The 17,772-nt window shown below is 43.3% G+C and overlaps 1 protein-coding gene and 1 non-coding gene across 5 annotated transcripts in view; both read left to right on the top strand.

Annotated features, from left to right (window-relative positions):
- The window catches only part of STKLD1 (serine/threonine kinase like domain containing 1), a 30,685-nt gene that overhangs the window by 5,545 nt on the left and 7,368 nt on the right, over positions 1–17,772 (top strand). For 2 of the 4 annotated variants that reach the window (XM_084821131.1, XM_084821132.1), the window contains exons 3-14: positions 112–156; positions 2,369–2,443; positions 3,342–3,446; positions 4,338–4,408; positions 4,603–4,718; positions 6,881–6,999; positions 8,342–8,493; positions 10,944–11,074; positions 13,260–13,343; positions 14,409–14,528; positions 16,476–16,616; positions 17,620–17,748. In XM_084821131.1, the coding sequence (XP_084677257.1) occupies positions 112–156; positions 2,369–2,443; positions 3,342–3,446; positions 4,338–4,408; positions 4,603–4,718; positions 6,881–6,999; positions 8,342–8,493; positions 10,944–11,074; positions 13,260–13,343; positions 14,409–14,528; positions 16,476–16,616; positions 17,620–17,748 (1,288 nt within the window). The remainder of the gene's footprint in view (positions 1–111; positions 157–2,368; positions 2,444–3,341; positions 3,447–4,337; positions 4,409–4,602; positions 4,719–6,880; positions 7,000–8,341; positions 8,494–10,943; positions 11,075–13,259; positions 13,344–14,408; positions 14,529–16,475; positions 16,617–17,619; positions 17,749–17,772) is intronic. The other 2 variants (XM_084821133.1, XM_084821134.1) reach the window with 2 other exon arrangements.
- Positions 419–580, top strand: LOC146335613 (U4 spliceosomal RNA). Its single transcript, XR_014785979.1, has one exon. It is a non-coding gene; the product is annotated as a U4 spliceosomal RNA (small nuclear RNA).

Here is a 17,772-nt window from a genome sequence, read left to right as displayed (position 1 = left end):
ATAGATAATGATGATGTAAAGAGATTTCAGAGTTTTCATCTGAAGTGTCTGGCTTTTCATATAAATCATTCCAGTTTTACGGACATGTTTGTGCTTTGTCATTATGAACAGGTTGAATGCATTGATGAAAAACAAGCAAACGATGCTCTCAAAGAGGTAGCTTCTCTTCATTATCCTTGTATATCACACATATGATGAAGTAGGATCTTACCTACATGTGGTATGAAAGCTCATGCCACAATACATTAGTTGGTCTTTTGAATGTCTCATTACTATTGGTTTGGTATAACACACCCTGGCCGGGTTTGCGCAGACCAGTAAGCCAAGAATGTTGGTGAAGCTCGGCTTACCACAAACGAGCTGCATGCTGGTGCTTGCAGCCCATTCACACAAGCTGGTAAACAAACCAGAAATTATTTGCTTTGTGTAGTAGCAGTATCATAGCCAAGGAGGTTAATCCAAGGCACAATTATTGCTAAATGAAAACTTTTCCCCACTTGACAGATTTCCTTTGTGTGACATCCAAACCGGAGATCCTGGTTTGTTAAGCCAAGATAAAAAACCAGGGTTTGTTGTTGGCTCACAATTCCTGGCCAGGATCTCAGTTCAGACATCATGCAAAGCAAACCATCTCTGATTTGTTTACCTACTCGCATAAGCAGGAAGAGCCAAGCAGGCGTGAACAGGCTGCATGCATCAACACTCAGCTCATTTGTGATAAGCCAGGATTCACCAGCAGTCCTGGGTTACTGCTCTGTGCAACACAGCCATGAATTCAGCTATCCTTCTGGACCTCATGCAGAAAAAGCATTATGTGAATAATGTTAAAAAGTGGTCATTTTATCAGCAATGGTTTGACTAGATCATTATATGTTATTGGGGGTATGTTTTAAAAATATTTATCAAATTTTAAATACAAAAAATAAAAAATACATAAACTTGTAACTGGAATTCATCGAGGGTATTTGTTTTCCAGTAGAATGACTCCTTTAACTGCTGAGAGTTCATTATATAGTCCAGGACTGTGTTCTTATGTAGAGCCATGTCTAAAAGTGTCTCTTTATACTTTTCCATGTGTATTTGGAGGTCTTTGTGTGGTGTTTGTTTCATTTATAAAGTTTATAAAATAAACCAGGAAATTATTGAACATGGGGGGAAAGGAGCAGGGGTCAGGGGGTCCCTGGAGGATTAGATTGGGACCCCAGAAGGGCTAGACATGGCCCCCAGGGCCTAAAATTCCCCACCCCTGGCCTAGTAGAAAGAGATTGGAACTTGGTGTCAGCTGCTTGCTGCTTGATCCCTTACACAAGTTGTGTTAAGTCCATTTATCTTAACAAGGCTATAAATAAGGGGGTATGAATGAGAACATCCCTTACAACTCCAAAATTCAGCCAAGATGGACTAATGCTTCTCTGGACTGCCTTTGATTTTCTGTGTGACATTATTTGTATTTATTATTTATAAAAGTGCCTAAACAGTGTAGACTCTTGGCAAAAATTAAAAACACAGGCACTGTCCACAACCTTAAAAGTGAGGGTTGCAGTTCCACCCTGAAACATAATTACTTACACACCTAACCCTTATTCACACTCCTGTATCAATTTAAAACTACATCCTGTGAACGTGGAAAGGATGGAGTCCCAGGGCAGAATAACAGGACACCAGCTAATGACTGCAGTGATCCCTGGTCTAAACAGATGTGAGGATACTCTTTACACATTTAAGCAAAAGAAACAATAGAAACCTTGGATTCGTCATTAGGTGGGAAACAGTTGGATCTCCATTATTTTCCCCTCCAAATATAAGTTAGAGTGTGATCACTTGGCATAGTTACATGGGAGTAAAGCCCATTGAACTTCATTGCATAGGATCAGGCAGCATGGCTCCTTCTCCCTCCGCTGTCACCCCCAGTAGCCATTCCAGCAGGCTGTACAGAAGAGGAGAAGTCGGGCCATTCCACCAGCCCTGCTGAAAGACCTCCCTGATGAAGGCTCCTCCTCCCTCAACTGCCAGCCATTCCAGTATGCTGTACTGAAGCAAATGAGAGAAGAAGCAGGACCAGTCCACCAGCCCTGCTAAAAGACTGCTTTGTTTCTTTTCCTCTTCCCTTCCCATACCTTTTCCCTTGCGTGTCATGTCTTTTTAGATTACAACCCTGTAGGCAGGAAACATCTTGTTTAACTGATTGTAAGCCACTCCAGGAGGCATTTTTGGTGAGGAGTGGAATAAAAAATACTTTAAACAAATAAAACATAAAATAAATGATGGAATTAGGAGGAGAGATGTGGCAGCCAGGGACCCCACCTAACTTGAATTGTTATACATCTGTACATTAGCCATTTCCCCTCATTTGCTGTTCTCCCAACAGGCCGTGGATCTGCTGAAACTGAAGCATCAAAACATCTGTGCCTACAAAGAAATGTTTATCATCTGGGACAATAAGGTGAGAATGAAATGATACCTATTAAGGCTGCAGTCCTATGCACCCTTATTTGGGATAAGTTCTATTTAATTCAGTAGGACGTTCTCCCATATGAAGGATAGGCAAGAACTCCAAATTGGTAAGCCCTGGGAGTTGGGGGGTCTTGCATATTGTTGTGGTCCAATAGGTTATAAGATGCTTTAAGTATATTTGGATGTGGAAAGGTGGGATAAAAATAATTTAAATTAAAAAAATTAATTGCCCCATATCTTGGAAACCCAGGTTCAAATCTCAGCACATCCATGGACAGAACTGAAATATACAGTCAGCAGACAGATGCATTTGCTGTTACTGGATCATACCTCTTCGGACTGTGGGTAGAGGAACAAATACTTGAATTCTCTCCCATATTAAAAACACAACTCTTTGCACTTACAAAAGTGCCACATCAGAGGGAAGAAACCTTCTTCTACAAAAATGAACTCTACCAGCTGGTTAATCTCTCATCTAACTCCCATAATTTCAATATAATTTTAATTCAGAGATGATTTCATGCCTAATACATAGGATCAGCAAGTTAGTTACACTTCAGGTGCTTCCAGATGGAGGGCTGTTAGCACTACCAATCAGAAGATACTGTGCAGCAAATCCATCTTTATCCGTAATTTTCTGAGGCAGTGAAAAAGGTGGGAAAAGTGGTGGGAAAACACAGGCAGGCTACAACTGGAAGACGACAACCTCTGGACCCTTATAAAATTCAGTGAATGAGGTAGGGTGTGGTGCCATAAAAGACTTGCCGGGAACCACCCTTGGAATTGTCCCCCCCCCACGACTGGGCTGCGGTGGGTGGCTTGTTCTGACAAACTCTGAAAACGTCTGAGATCAGTGACGTAGCAGTTTCATCTTCATTCTGTTGCAGATTTCATCCATCTTTCTTTGCCTGGTGATGCACTACTCAGATCAAGGGGACCTTTCATCTTTGATCAAAGCCAAGAGGCAAAAACATGAGAAAATTCAGTTCAGGGTAAAAATAAAATGTATATTCTAATAGTAATAAAATTATTATTATAATGATATGAATATGAATATAGCATACATACCTGCATACATGTAGCCAAGTTAAATAAAATCATAGCAATATCAAATCTGAAAAAAAGGATGAGGAGGAAGGGGAAATGCACAAAGGGGGAAAACAATGACTTTAAAGCATTTGGAGAATTCATAGAATCATAGAATAGTAGGGTTGGAAGGGGTCTACAAGACCATCGAGTCCAACCCCCTGCTCAATTCTTCAGGAGTTGTTTTATTTTTAACTTGAGGAGCAAAGTTAAGTATCTGAAGGAAGTGAGTTCTACACTGAGTGACCCAACTGTCAGTATTGAATCACATCCATTATGGACTGAGGCTGGTACCTAGCCCTGTGGGGTAATTGACTACAAGAGCCTGGATGGTATAATTCCCACTTTGGACGTGTTTTTTGCCACCTACAACCCCTTCCTAAGCATACTCCACAGCAAAAATCCATACTATCTTAAGACATGATGGCAGAATTGCAAAACAGCACAGAATTGCAAAACAGCCTGCATGCAGAATAGTTCTGGTGTTGACTGGTGCTGCTATACTATAGAACAGCCTTCCCCAACTTGGTACCCTCCAGATGTTTTGGACTTCAGCTCCCATCAGCCCCAGCCGGTATGGCCAATGGTCAGGAATGCTGGGAGTTGTGGTCCAAAATATCTGGAGGGCACTAGTTTTGGGAAGGTTGCTATAGAATCAAGAGTGAGTATCATTCTTATTCTCACCCTTGATTAAGGGTGAGAACAGAATGAGAACTTCTCAAGTTCTGACTTGATAAAATGGCATACTTTTCAGTCCCCTTCTCTCTTGCTCTCTCTCTCTCTCTCTCTCTACATAGGTGGTTCAGATATTCCTGGGGCAGATGGTGGATGTTTTGGTTTACATCCACCAACAAAATATTTTTCACAGGTGAGGAGAAATGTGTTTTTTCAAGTACCTATATGCCAGTTTCTTCACAACGTCTTTAGTTATTTCTATACAGTAGCTTGTAGCACAAACATTAACCCCTTTTAAAAGACACCCATGAAGAAGAAAATTGCTTACAGCCCTGCACAGTTAACTCCATTTTAACATGCTAATAAAAAGCTTCTGATGTGTTTCAGAAACCTCAAACCATCCAACATCCTCTTAGCTGGTGAGGCATCCTTCAAGCTTTGTGATTTCAGCTCAGAAACCCTTATGACTGATGAGATGAAATGGAAGACAAGGGTTCAAGAAGGTAGCAGGGTATTGTTTTTAATTTTTCAGTAGCCTTATTTTTCAGAAAAACATTTAGCTGTGGGTGTTTTGAAAATATATACTGGGGGGGGGCATTATCTTATGATGTGTGTCTATTTTACCTAAGTAGCAATAGAGATAAAAGTGCCAAGGATGTAGCAAAGTATTTCTACCAATGCTAGCATCCAGGATATTAAAATGTACCTAACTTAGCAATCGTTATTTGAAATGTGTGTGGAATCAGTTTAGAGTCTCAGTCCAATAGTCAGATGCTCACATCAAAGAACATTTTTGCATTCCCAACATGACACTCTCTGCCAAGCAGTAAAGTAATGGTAAATGTTTTCTGCAAGATGGGTTGAAGGACTTGACAGGAATCTTAGATTTGCTGTGTAAATGCTCAGCATCAATCAAACAACTTCAATCCAGTGGGAATGTTATTGTGTTGGCTTTGAGATGTTTAAGAAGGAACAATCCCACCTCCAATAAAATGAATTCCCCTATCCACCAACACACAGCTTGTAATACTTCTGAGAGATATTTGAATGAATTGATGCAGATAATACTACAAATCCAACTCAGCTTAGTATATACACAAAGATACTGGGGAAAATATTTTTGTTACCTATCAGCCATTTATTTCTTCATGAAATCTTCTAAGCTTTAGAAGGTGGGTTATTTGTACATCCCATGAGCTCTTGCTACAGATCTGCTTCAAAAATCTAGTAACCAGAAGGCAAATATGATCCCCAAGTGTAATACATTTTGAAATCTGGTTTTTAAGTGAATGTTGCCATTTTTTAGAATCAAATGATTCTGGATACTTGTCATTAGGCATAAATATCCACTGCTGGACATTTATGCTGCCTAGAATATTGAACTATTGATGAGAAGCTGTTCTAACAGTAACTTTATCTAACGATGAACTGCCATAAATAAGATTGAAAGATTTGTTCTTGTAGCTTCTCAGAGGTTTTGATTGTTTATATAGTATTTAAATGTATCAAATGCTTTATAACTTTCTCTATTTCTTAACACCCTGAGGAGGAGGTTATAATCAGGGCTGATGCTGAATAAAAAAAATGGAGAGCCGGTGTGGTATAGTGGTTAGAGTGTTTGACTGGGACTCGGGAGATCCAGGTTCTACTCCCCACTCAGCCATGAAGCTCACTGGGTGACTTTGGGCCAGTCACTGACTCTCAGCCTAACCTACGTCACAGGGTTGTTGTGAAGATAAAATGGAGGAGGAGGATCATGTAAGCTGCCTTGGGCTCCTTGCAAGAGGAAAAAAGACAGGATATAAATGTAATAAAATCAAAATCCTGTGCCAAAATAAACCATATTCTGAATCAAGAAATGATAAGTTCTGCCATCTTTATAAACTCTGCACATTAACTAGCTTTGCAGAATTTATGATAATTAAGTCTTCTACTAGACTTGGAGAGGGGCAAAGGGTAAGCTAAGCAGGGCATTGAAGCTCTGAAAGCTGGCTCCCAGAATACCCATAGTTCTACGTGTTTTATGATTCCCCTATTAAGAGGAGAACCTGAGGCTAAGAGCCAATTCACATTGGCTGGTGTTGACTTTTACCATACTACCGCAGGCTGAGCTATTCACATGGATGCTGATGCCATGTGCTGAAGTCAGTTTGGACACCTTCTGACACTGGCTTACCCAAAACCACTTGAACAATTGTGACTAACATGGGCTACAAGGCTATAGTAACTCATTTTAGGAGGGAATTATTTGCTCTAGTCTGCCTACTGAGTCCCTTGCTGAGCAAAGATTTGAAAACAGAACTTTGGGGTCACACTTTGAACCATATCAGTTAGAACAGGTCAGCTGGCCATGGCTAGGCAGTTAACATGTTATTCAACATTTTAGAATGAGAAAAAAGCCACGCAAAAGCCAGGAAACCACCAAACGGGAACAGTGTGGGGCCAGGAGAGGGGCGAAGGGCCAATTTGAAATCCTAGGCAGGCCGAATTTGACTCAGGCCTGAGGTTCAGCACCCCTGATCTGATGTTTGTAAATCACTTCCTATGCCAGTATAATTCACTTTCCCCTTCGATAGAATAGTTGTTTCATTATCAGATTATATGCTTTCAGGTCACATACTTGGTAACAAAGGAAAAATTACGCTTCTGGTTGTTCTTTCCACAGATCCTCACTTTAAATCCTGGATGGCTCCAGAAGCACTCAAGTTTTCCTTTAGTGACAAATCTGACATCTGGTCCCTTGGCTGTATTCTGCTTGAGATGATGAGCTGCTTCTCTCTGAAAGTACATTGTTCCTCTGACAGTACTGTGGGGGCTTTCAGACTTCGCTTTTGTGAGAGATAATTATAGTTTAAAAAATATAATTCAGTTCTGCCTGACATTGAAATGCACACTTCAGCTGATGGTGCTTGCTCATTGCAGGTATGGATGAGGGGAGACAAAGGACATTTTATTACAACTTCAGGTACAATCAGCCAGAGGTTATCACTTTTCAGTCCAGTTGATTACAGTGGGAGAATTTACGCGTGTGCGTCCTTCTCCTGCAGAAACAAATTAGACTTAAAAGTTTGTAACAGTGGTTGGATCATGCCCTCCTGGTTTCACAGACAGAGTGGCTAAGCAGCTCCAGGAACTGTAGCTCTGCAAGCAGCTAGGAATCTTTGGGAATGGGAGACCTGTGGCCCTCCAGATGTTTTGGCCTACAATTCTCATGATCCCTTACCATTGATTATGGTGGCTAGGACTGATGGGAGCTGTAGGCCAAAACACCTGGAGGGCCACAAGTTGCCCATCCCTGGGTACAACTCTGTAGGATGGGGAAAAAATATGGAAATGTAGGAAAAATATATGAAATTGCAAAATGCTTTGCTCATTGACAGAACTACTGTCTTCATTGTAACCATGCACTACTTACCTTCGCACTTTTTTGAATATCGCTTCTCTGCTGTCTGGACTGGTAGGGAGTCTGGGCAGGCTGTCTGTAGGCTGGTGCTAAGTGACACTCAAGGTGTGAAAAAGAACTACTTGCAGAGATGCCCTGCTAGAACTTTCTTGGAACCCCCCCCCCCCACACACACACACACACACTACAATTCCAAGGGGTCCTCGTTCAGAATGGCATAAAAGAAAAGGAGGAGATGGGACTGGATGCAGCCACAGTAGCTTTAAGGGACAGAGGGAGGCAGAAAGCCTCTGGAAGCAGGGAATGTCCCTTTGGGTCCCAGCACCATCAGTGAGCACTACAATGAAAAGGAAAAGCATGAAGCCTGGCCCAATAAATGTATATGCACAAAAATCAGCTTGGTGAGGGAGTCTGCATAATCCTTAAGAATTATCCCCAACTAACTAAGGGCACAATCCTATGCATATTTAGACAGAAACAAGCCCTATAACTCCCAGCACTCCTTAGCAAGCATGTTGCCTATAAGGAATGCTGGGAGTTGTAGGAGTTTTTTCTGTCTAAACATGCATAGGACTGTGCCGTAACTGTCTCTAACAGACACTTCTAACTTCTAACTAACTGTCTCCAATACACACTGCTGTTACAAACAACTCTGTACAATAATCCTGCCCAAAAATAGTATGCAGATTCTAAGTATTTTTTGTGTGGCTTGTTTCTTTTTAGATGAAAGATACAGTTTCATTATTGCATGACATTAGGGAGAATACCACTTTTCTTGAGGATGTCCTGACATCCATGACGCATCAGGATAAAGCTTTGTCTTCTATTTTGCTTATGATGCTAAAGACTGAGCCAACAATGAGGCCCACTGCACAGTGAGTCCTGGATTTGTTTTCTCCTGTTATTGTTTGCCATGTTTAGGGTCATGGTCTTCCAAAGCAACAAGCATTACAAGACCAGGGGGCCATCTACACGGCACCGCTTTCAACCTTCACTCCATCTTAACTGTGCAGCATTGCAACTGTGAATTAGCTTCTGCTGCGGTGCACAAGTGATTTGCTGTGTACTTCTGCAATGGGAAAATCCGCTGTGCTCTGACATGGCCATTGAAGCGAAGTAAACTGCAGCAGTTGCACCGCCCTCTTTTTACCATTATATTTAAATGCGCAGCTGTGTGGCACGTGAGGGTGGGGGTGCAACACTTTGGGTTTTAGTGGCTGCGTTGTATTTTAGGGGTTCTTTTGTGTCTGTCCATTCCTCATTAAGTAAAATGTGGGTGATCTGCTCCTTCATTACCATGCCAACTGTTTGCAGACCCTGAGACTCTCGCGATTGTTTGCACACATCAAGGCATGTGCCCATGACAGACTACCCATCATTCCAAAATGGTGGCTGGAGCGAAGCTGGCCCTGGATCTTCTGCTCCCCGAAGACCCCCTGGGCCTGGGCCACCGACTCCAAAGCAGCCATTGTGAAGATACAAAGCTGCGAAAGTGTGGTTGAAGAAATGCACACGCTTCCCCATGCTTCTGTAACTGCGCAGCCATGAAGGAACGGGAAGGAGTAAAGGGGCATCACAGAGTGACACAAGCACTAGGCACATCTACCACAAAATGTGAAGTCGGTTCAGGGAAGGGACAGACAGCTTGCAACTGCGGGAAACTCACAGCAAACCAAAAACATCGCAGCAAAACGCATCTTTGGAAATCCGCATTTTCCAGGTGAAAATCACAGCTAGGCTGCGAAGCGGCAACTGTGTCATATGTCCTGAAGGACCTCGAATCTCAGCAGCCCCGGAGTAAATGGCTTGTATAGTAAGACCCCAGAGTAAATGGCTCATGGGGCCTGGTAAGATTTAATACTATAATATGTAGGCAATACCAGAGGAAGAAAGTGGATAAACACCGTTGTTCTTTAGCATAAGAGCCATTTGCAGATTAGTCAAAAGCAGCCTTAAAAAGACAGGTTTAAATGATTGAGTAGTGGAGGAGAGTAGCAACCCTTGCCCTACCCCGTTAAAAAAATTACTTTCAGACATTACAAAACCAGTTATTAACTAAATTGGGTGGGCAGATCTGAATTTACTGGTAGATCCCTGGGTGATTTGCAGCAGTTTAGTGAGGATTTCTGACTCCCAATTGTTTAATAATAGCAGCAACAAAATGATCCCCCTCCCCGGCCTAAATAATTATGTTGAAATGAAGAGAGCTTGGGGTAACCAGGAGCGGATGTCTGTTTGGAAGGACTGTGAGTTCAGTTCTGGCACTCAAAACAAATTACTGGGCTCAGTATTCTTTCATTCTAAGTGTATGTCTTTTGCATCAGCCTCTGGTTGGTGGATCTCTGGGTTCTAGTAAAAACCCAAAATAGATCCCGCACCACAAGCATGAAGTCTGCCCACCCTGACCTAAAACCTTGCTAAAGGCTAAGGTTGCAATCCTATACACACATCTGTGAATAAGTCCCATTGAGCTCAGTGGAGAGCTTATTTCTGAGTAGACACGTATAGCATTGTTGGGCGCTTATTTTAAATCCTTTATTCAAACCAGAGTACCATAGGAGACTCTGTAGTATGGCAGTTTAACAAATTATACATTATAAGGGAACTGTACTGTTTTCAATTTACAATCTTCTTCATGTCTGCTTCATGTCCTGTCTATCAATACATTTGTATTGAAAAAGCTGGATTATGCCCTTAACATAAAAAAGAAATGAATACTCAGCTTTAACCTGGGCATGACCCTTCCCCCGTAGCTTACTTATTTACATTTCTATCCCACCTTTCATCCCAAATTGGGCCCCAAGACATCACTTAAACTAGGCCCTTCTTATAAAGGACCTAGTTACTTTCAGGCATCACAGAACCAGTTATTACCTAAACCAGGGGTGGGCAGATCTGACATGAGCCCTTCCTGAAGGGCTCAAGTAAAAAGGATCTTCTTTCGAGACCACCACCATCAGAGGTGTGTTTGGCAGTGGTACAAGAGGGGGGCTTTTTGGTGGCTGCTCCCAGGCTGTGGAGCTCCCTCCCAAGGGCAGCTAGGTTCACTTCTCTGCTATCCTTCTGATGGAAGGCAGAGATCACTTTATTCAAGAAGGCCTTTAGCCTGTAAGAGGGTCTGTGAGTTGTGTCCTGCTTTTATTCTGTAATTGTTATATTTTTATTGTATTTTATTGTTTTAATCTATTTTAAATTGTTTTTGTAAGCTGCCTTGAGTGCCATTTTTTGGTAGAAAGGCAGGGTATAAATCAAATAAACTACATTGGTCCAACTAAATTTGATTGAACTAAACTAGCTGGATTTTTCCTCTCTCCTGCTATTGTAGGGAGCTGGTTGATTATCCATTTATAAGAGAATGCCTGATTCTGGCTGAGTCTCCCCTAATAAAGATGAAGAAGAGTTTGCCTTCAGAATTACTGGATATAGTCCTTTCTGGTGAGATCCCCACTGTTCTAGGTAATGCTCCGCTATAGAAGCTTCTAACTTTCTTAGAAATATGAAAAGATCTAATATTTTAGGAGTAGTTTATGGGCTGCATTTGTGGTTCAGATGCACCCCCACTTCCAAACAGAGTCTCTGTCTTGTTATTGCCTTGAAACCCTTTCCTGTGGAACTGTGTAACCCATGACAGAAAAGTAGGGAGAACCTGAAGCAGTGAACATTGGAAATAATGTAAGGGTTCTGGGGAGACAGGGGTCAGTGAGAGGAAGCATTGTGCTGGGTTTGAGACCACATAGCAGGTTGAGAAATGGACTGTGTATATATAGTTTAGCATGTGTGTATAGATCAGGGCAGGGGGGGACTTCAGGCCCAGGGGCCAAATCCAGCCCCTCAAGGATCCCCAGAGGGCCACACACCCTTTCCTTTGACCACTTGGTGGCTTCCACAGCTTTTGTGCAGCTTCCCCCAATTCTTAAGTGTTGTCCTGCATTAGCTGTATCAGTCTCAGTGACAGGGCTGACCAGAAGGCCAAGTAGTAAACCAGACCAGTGTTCCAGCACATTGCTTCAGTTCAAAGTTATTCAGGCAAAGGTAGAAGTGATCCCAATAACAGACACAGGGTCAAAGCACAGGCAATCAGTCCAGTACACAGAGTCAGGCAAAGCAGGAGTGGTCAGACAGGCAGCAGTCAAACACAGTTCGGCAGTCATATACATACACACTCCAGTGGCAGAGTCAAGCAGGAGTCCAAGGTCTATAGCACAGAGGTTAAGTCACAAGGCAGGGTCAGGAGCAGCAACAGAGGCTGATAAGACAATGTTTCCCACCACTAACAAGTTCTGACTGAAGGCTTTTAACAGCAATGGCTGCTGAGCCCCACCCAGGCTCAGCTGCTCTCAATTAGAGTTCTCTGGCTCCCTACTCAAGAGTTGCTTTTCTCCCAAGGAGATCATCTCTGTAAGCGAGCACTCCTTCTTACAGGAGGCCTACTGGGTTGTTGCTTGAGGTGATGACACTCCTGGGGTTTAGGGGGTTGCTCAGCCTCTGCTCCAGAGTCAGCATCCCCTCCCCCTGACAGGGAAGGCCCAGGCTCCTACTGTTCTGATGCCAGCAACCGATCTAGTGTGCCCTTGGTTTTTGGAGCCTCTAGTTCTTCCTCTGTGGAGGATTCCTCTAGTGAGGGCATGGCAAGTGTTGAAATGCCTTAGTTACTGGCAGTAAGAGCTTTAAGCTACAATATGCTGGTATTTTTTGTATTTCTGGCCCCACCACTTTTGTCCGCCACTGGAGTGCCCTCCCCCCCCCAGCTTCTCAGGAATTGAATTTTGGCCCTCGGGCTGAAAGAGGTTCCTGTAGAGGAAGGATTTGGGGTTCTGCTTCCCTCATCATAGGGGGACTTTTATATGCACCTGAGAGGCTTAGAAATGCTTGCCAGCTACATAATGTACACATAAGGGAGAGCCATCTGCCAGCCTTGAAATGAAATGCAACGTAGAATGGGCCCAACTCACCCAATTTATTACATGATTCAGCCAATTTTTATCAAAGGTTATATGAGGCATGACGTTTGCTAATATGAATGAAGGACACAATCCACCAGGATGTTCTCGTGAGAAAATCCCATTGCTCTTGTGCTGTTCCTGGTCATTCAGTCGAGCTTGCACAGAAGAATGTCCTAGTGGATTGTGCTGTAAAATGGCTGATTGTTGGGATCCATTTGTTCTGTAATCTGTTCTTGTCATAGCGTGCAAATGGGTAGGGATGGATACATTATTCCATCGAAGCCAATCTTGAGCACATCTGCAAAAGAATGAAGGACTGATTCACACTTATATGTACTCAACTTGGTCTCTCATAACATGAGGACTCTTGGCTGAATAAATGTGTGGACCATTTCCACGGGAAGGTATCTCGTTTGAACTGACACTATGTGAAAGTTCTTTCTGTAGTGATTACTCTGTGATGACAAATTCACTTGAAGCTACAGTCAATGAGTAATAAAAATGATGTGAATTGGCTTAGGGGCTGTGCATGTGGGTATTATAGGACAGATGGTGTTCCCAGAAGACATCAATCCTAGTATAGTTATGTGCATTTATGGTGGTATTTGAAAAACAATAATTCTGACAGTGTTTCTTACAGATATGTTTTATGTAAGAAGGATTTCACAGGACGGTGCAGCTGTTTTTGTCTTCTGCAGAATTCATGATGTCTTACCAGGACATAGAGGAAGCTCAGGAAAAGTGCATTGACCGTCTGATTAGCCTCTTCAAAGATGCAAAGGGTACGCTTAGGTTGTGCTGCTGTTTTCATTTTACTTAATTTTCAAATTTTGGTGATATACACAGTTCTGTGATGATGAAGAGCATCATTCGGTCCCTGGCCGATGGGATGTAGCACAAGGACCCGGAGGTCAGTGGGTGGGGAACTGAGAAAGCACCATTGCTGTCTCCTGCATCCGGGCCACAAATTCCTGTGCTGTCATTCTAACAGACAGCAAACCATGGCTAGTCCTCCCCACACAGAGGTTACTTCTGTTTGGACTGCATGGAGAGTTTGTCCAGAGCTGAGCTGGATGGGAAGAGGGCTGATGGTGGTGACAAGACTGGGTGACCTCATGCCAAGTATACGTATTGCAGCCCTTACCAGTGCGGGTTGCTCCATTACCAACAATGCTCCAGGGGTTGCAAGATTGCTGTGAGAGATTGCACAGACCAGTTACACCAGGGGTGTTGAACCTCTTTCAGCCTGAGGGACAAATTCCATTTTGGAGAAGGTCTGGGGGGCTGCATTCCCGTATTGGGTAGGGCCGAAGGCAAAAGGGGCAAGGACAAAAATAGCAGCATATTTTAGATTAATGCTCTTACTGTCAGTAACTAAGCCTTAAGAGAGGCATTTCAACATTTTAGAATAGGAAAAAAAACTGCACAAAAGCCAGGAAACTACCCAACGATTGGTAGTTGGGGAAAGGGTGTGGCCAAAGGAAGGGGTGGGGCCCTCTGGGGAGCCTTAGAGAGAGAGATTGAGACACCAGGAGGGCTGGACTGAGGTTCTGCACTCCTGAGATACACGGATTCTTCAACTGCACTAATAACCACTGCATGCCGGTCAGCTTAGCCTGCTCCCAATCCCTGGGATATGACCTGATGAAATGGCAGCCCGCAATAAGGGCTGTGGACTATCCCCAGTCCAGATCTATGCATCTGTGTTTCCCAGCATCCATGCAAGAAGGGATTATTGCACCTACACTGGGAAAGAACTCTAAAATTGAAAAAGTTATAGTAGCGAACAGCAACAGATAATCATTAATCAAAAATAAAATAAAACAGCTGCAGTTTTTTCCCCACAGTGAGTGGAGACAACTTCTTTGGACTTGTGGATCCTGTGATTTATGCAATGAAGAATCACATTGATTCTCCTAAGGTCCAGTTAGCTGGATACTCTCTGCTGCTTGAAATCACTGGCAGAGGTAAGGTGATGAGCAGCATTTAAGTTCTGTACCATTATCATGATGATTATGTACCATTCCTATAGCACTACTCAGCAGACAAAACGCTTTGCAGTTCTTACCTTTTAAAATTTTTTCACATCAACTGTTAGATGTTGATAGGGCCAGCGTCAAGGGTTGGCATAGTCAGGCAACTGCCAAGGGGCCACACCCCAATAGGGGGCCACTGATGAGCCACCTGGAGTTGTAGTGTTCTGTTTGGACTTTGTGAGACAGCTATGTCATAATGCTTACGAACAAAACTAACAGCACTATAAAACTGTTACATGGACATGCCCAAATCAGTTCATGTGTAGGGCTGGCTAGGCCCATTGTGGGTCTCTCTGTCACCTCCTCCTGAGACTGCACGCTCTGGAACACCTCCCTAACCCCCATGGCTGCACACTGCAAGGAAGGACCAGTCATGTTGGGCAAGTCACCTTTCAGGGAAGCGTGAAGCCATTCTTGATGTTCTTATTGGGGAGGCCCTGAAAAGTGCTTTTGCCACCCATGGAATACAACCTGAAAGTCACTACTCTGCTGACTCGCTTAGAGATACCCAGTGAACTCCTCTGCTGAGAAAGATTCAAATCTAGGTCTGAAGAAACCCTGATAAGGTTCTGAGGAGGGGTTCCCTAGAACACAGTTTGAAAGCAACTTGTGTAATTCACTGAAGTGTTCAACACATTTTTCATGCCTCCCCCCAATGTTTATCTATTTTTAATTTATTTAACCAATTACTTGGCTGCCTTTCAGTACTGTAGTCTTCTCAAGGCAGCCCTCTAATGCAGGCCAGTATTATCAGCCTCATATTGAGGGTGGGTTTTGGGAAGCACAGGTGAGAGTGAGAGAAAGTGGCTTTCCTAAGGCCTCCTGGTGAGCTCACGGCTGCTGTGGGAGTTCAGCTACAGACTTCCTGGCTCATTCTCTTATCCACTAACAATCACAGTATTCTTGAGAGCCAGTGTAGTGTAGGGGTAGAGCAGGTGTGCAGAACCTCAGGCCTCTGGGTCAAATCCAGCCCTCTGTAAGTCCCCAGACAACCATGTCCTCTCCCCTCTGGCCCCACTCCCTTCTCCTGACTGCCGATTGTTGGGTGGTTTCCTTGCTTTTGTGTGGTCTTTCCCCCATTCTAACAGGTTGAAATGCCTCTTGTAAGGCTTAGTAACTGGCAGGAAAAGCTTTAAGCCAAAATATGCTGGGGTTGTGTATTTTAGTATTTTGGCCCCACGCCGTTTGCCTTTGGCCCGCAGCATTTTGCATTTCAGTCCTACCTACTACTGCAATGTGGCCCCCAGGAGCTTCTCCAAAATTGAATTTGGCCTTCAGGCTGAAAGAGGTCCAACACCTCTGGGTTATAGTGTCAGACTAGAACTGAGGAGACTTCAGTTCAAATTCCTCACTCAGCCATAATGCTCATTATGTGATCTTGGGCCAGTCACTTTCTCTCAGCCTAACCTCCCTCATAAGGTAGATGTACCATGTTCACTGCCTTGAGCTCCACACAACAAAAAATAATCTGGTAAAGTAAATAATCTGGGATATCTGGGACAGATGGAGGAGGACAGCAGAAGTTCCACAAGTGCCTCAGTGTCACTGGGATTAGGACACCTCTAATCCCAGAATGGCCCTGCTCCCTTTATAGCTCTTTACATGACTACCTTAAGAAGCGCTGGCTTGTGATGAGAGAAAACCTCCAAATGCTACTGCATAACCTCTACGCAAACATAATGTATTCCGTTGCTGCAGAAGTTTATGCCTTTTCCCTCATGTCTTGTGAAGCCAGTTTTCGCAGAGAATGTTAGTGGATTCTTCCTTGGACCTGTCTAGGAAGAATTTCTCTCTTGATTGGCACACTTGCGATGAGAAGCTGGAACAAGCACCTAAGGCAGCTCATGCCTCCTGTTTTGTGTTTTGTGCTTCTGGCAGCTGTAGGACAGAACCTGAATGTGGAAATGCTGGCCTGTGAAAACATTCTCAGTTGCCTGACAAACTCAATGAGAACCCATTTCAACAACGAAGGGCTCCTCTGGATGATTTGTACTTTATTCATGATGATGTCGAGCAATGGTGGGTACAATTGGCTGGGCTCAAAGAAGTATTCCTTTTGGCACAGTAACCCATAGACGGAGTCCAGAAAGAGGTGTTCAGGTTGTATTAAGGCTGGTCACTAAGGCATCACCCAAAAAAGAGGCCACAAATCTGCATAGCATCTGCATATGCAAATGTATGTGTATAGGTGCAAATTTAGAAATAACTATAATTTAAATAGAAATACAATACATCTCACCATAGTGGAGAAGACCAACCAGGTGACCTGTGTGCCTGCTCAGTCTGCTGTCCAGGTACTAAAACTGTTGATGGGAAACTTCGAAGCCCCTGTTGCTCATCCTTCTTATGATTCTTGTTTAAACGGGATGTAGACTGGACAGACGATCAAACTGAAGACATTTTCAAATAAAGGACTGTCCTCTGCCAGCTCTCCAAAATAGAGGGCTGCCCTCTGTAAAGGAGGACACTTGGCCACCTGAGGTTGTAGTGGAGCTCAGTAAATAACGCCTGCTGACAAAGCCCATGGTGGTTCACCTCCCACTTGAAGAACCCCTGGACTTAAAAAAAAGAAAAAAGGGACACTGTATTGTCACAAGAAAGCAGCTTTTCTGCTTTTTGGGTTGGGATAACAACTGGCAGCTTGAGGGTTCAAGCCAGTCTCCAGGGACTTCCTGTGTAGCTCTTTGCTTGTATCTTAGCTTGCTTGGTTGGGAGTTACTCTGTTCAAAATATTGTACCAGTTTAAAAATTAGTTGCTGCTGACCAAGTTCTTCCTGGCACTTTGCAATACAAAAATATAACTAGATAGAACAGTAAAAGTGGGAAGCCTCAGTTTATGCTCATGCAACTTAATTTGCCAGTTTTTCATTAGGATTCCTCTCTTTCCTTATGTTTTACAACACTTTCATTTCACGCTGTCATAAATTGGCTTCCTACGACAAGAACCAGTGCAATTATCAGTGATGTGATACAGTACCATAGCAGCCACTGTTCATAATATCTATTTTCCTTTGCTTACCAGAAGTAGCCGCAGAGGCCCTGAGGAAAGCTGGTATCTTCACAGACATCCTGACCATCCTGGGTAATTTTGCTGAAAACAAAAAGATCTGCCTTTCTTGCTGTGGTCTGATTTGGAGCCTGGTTGTAAACGGTACGTATGAGAGTGCAACAGATG

This window comes from Heloderma suspectum, chromosome 14 (genome assembly GCF_057233095.1).
Source record: "Heloderma suspectum isolate Gila_16-S chromosome 14, 16-S_ref, whole genome shotgun sequence".
Taxonomy (NCBI): domain Eukaryota; kingdom Metazoa; phylum Chordata; class Lepidosauria; order Squamata; family Helodermatidae; genus Heloderma; species Heloderma suspectum.
The sequence above is the reverse complement of the archived record's forward strand: the minus strand, read 5'-3'. Positions and strand labels throughout refer to the sequence as shown.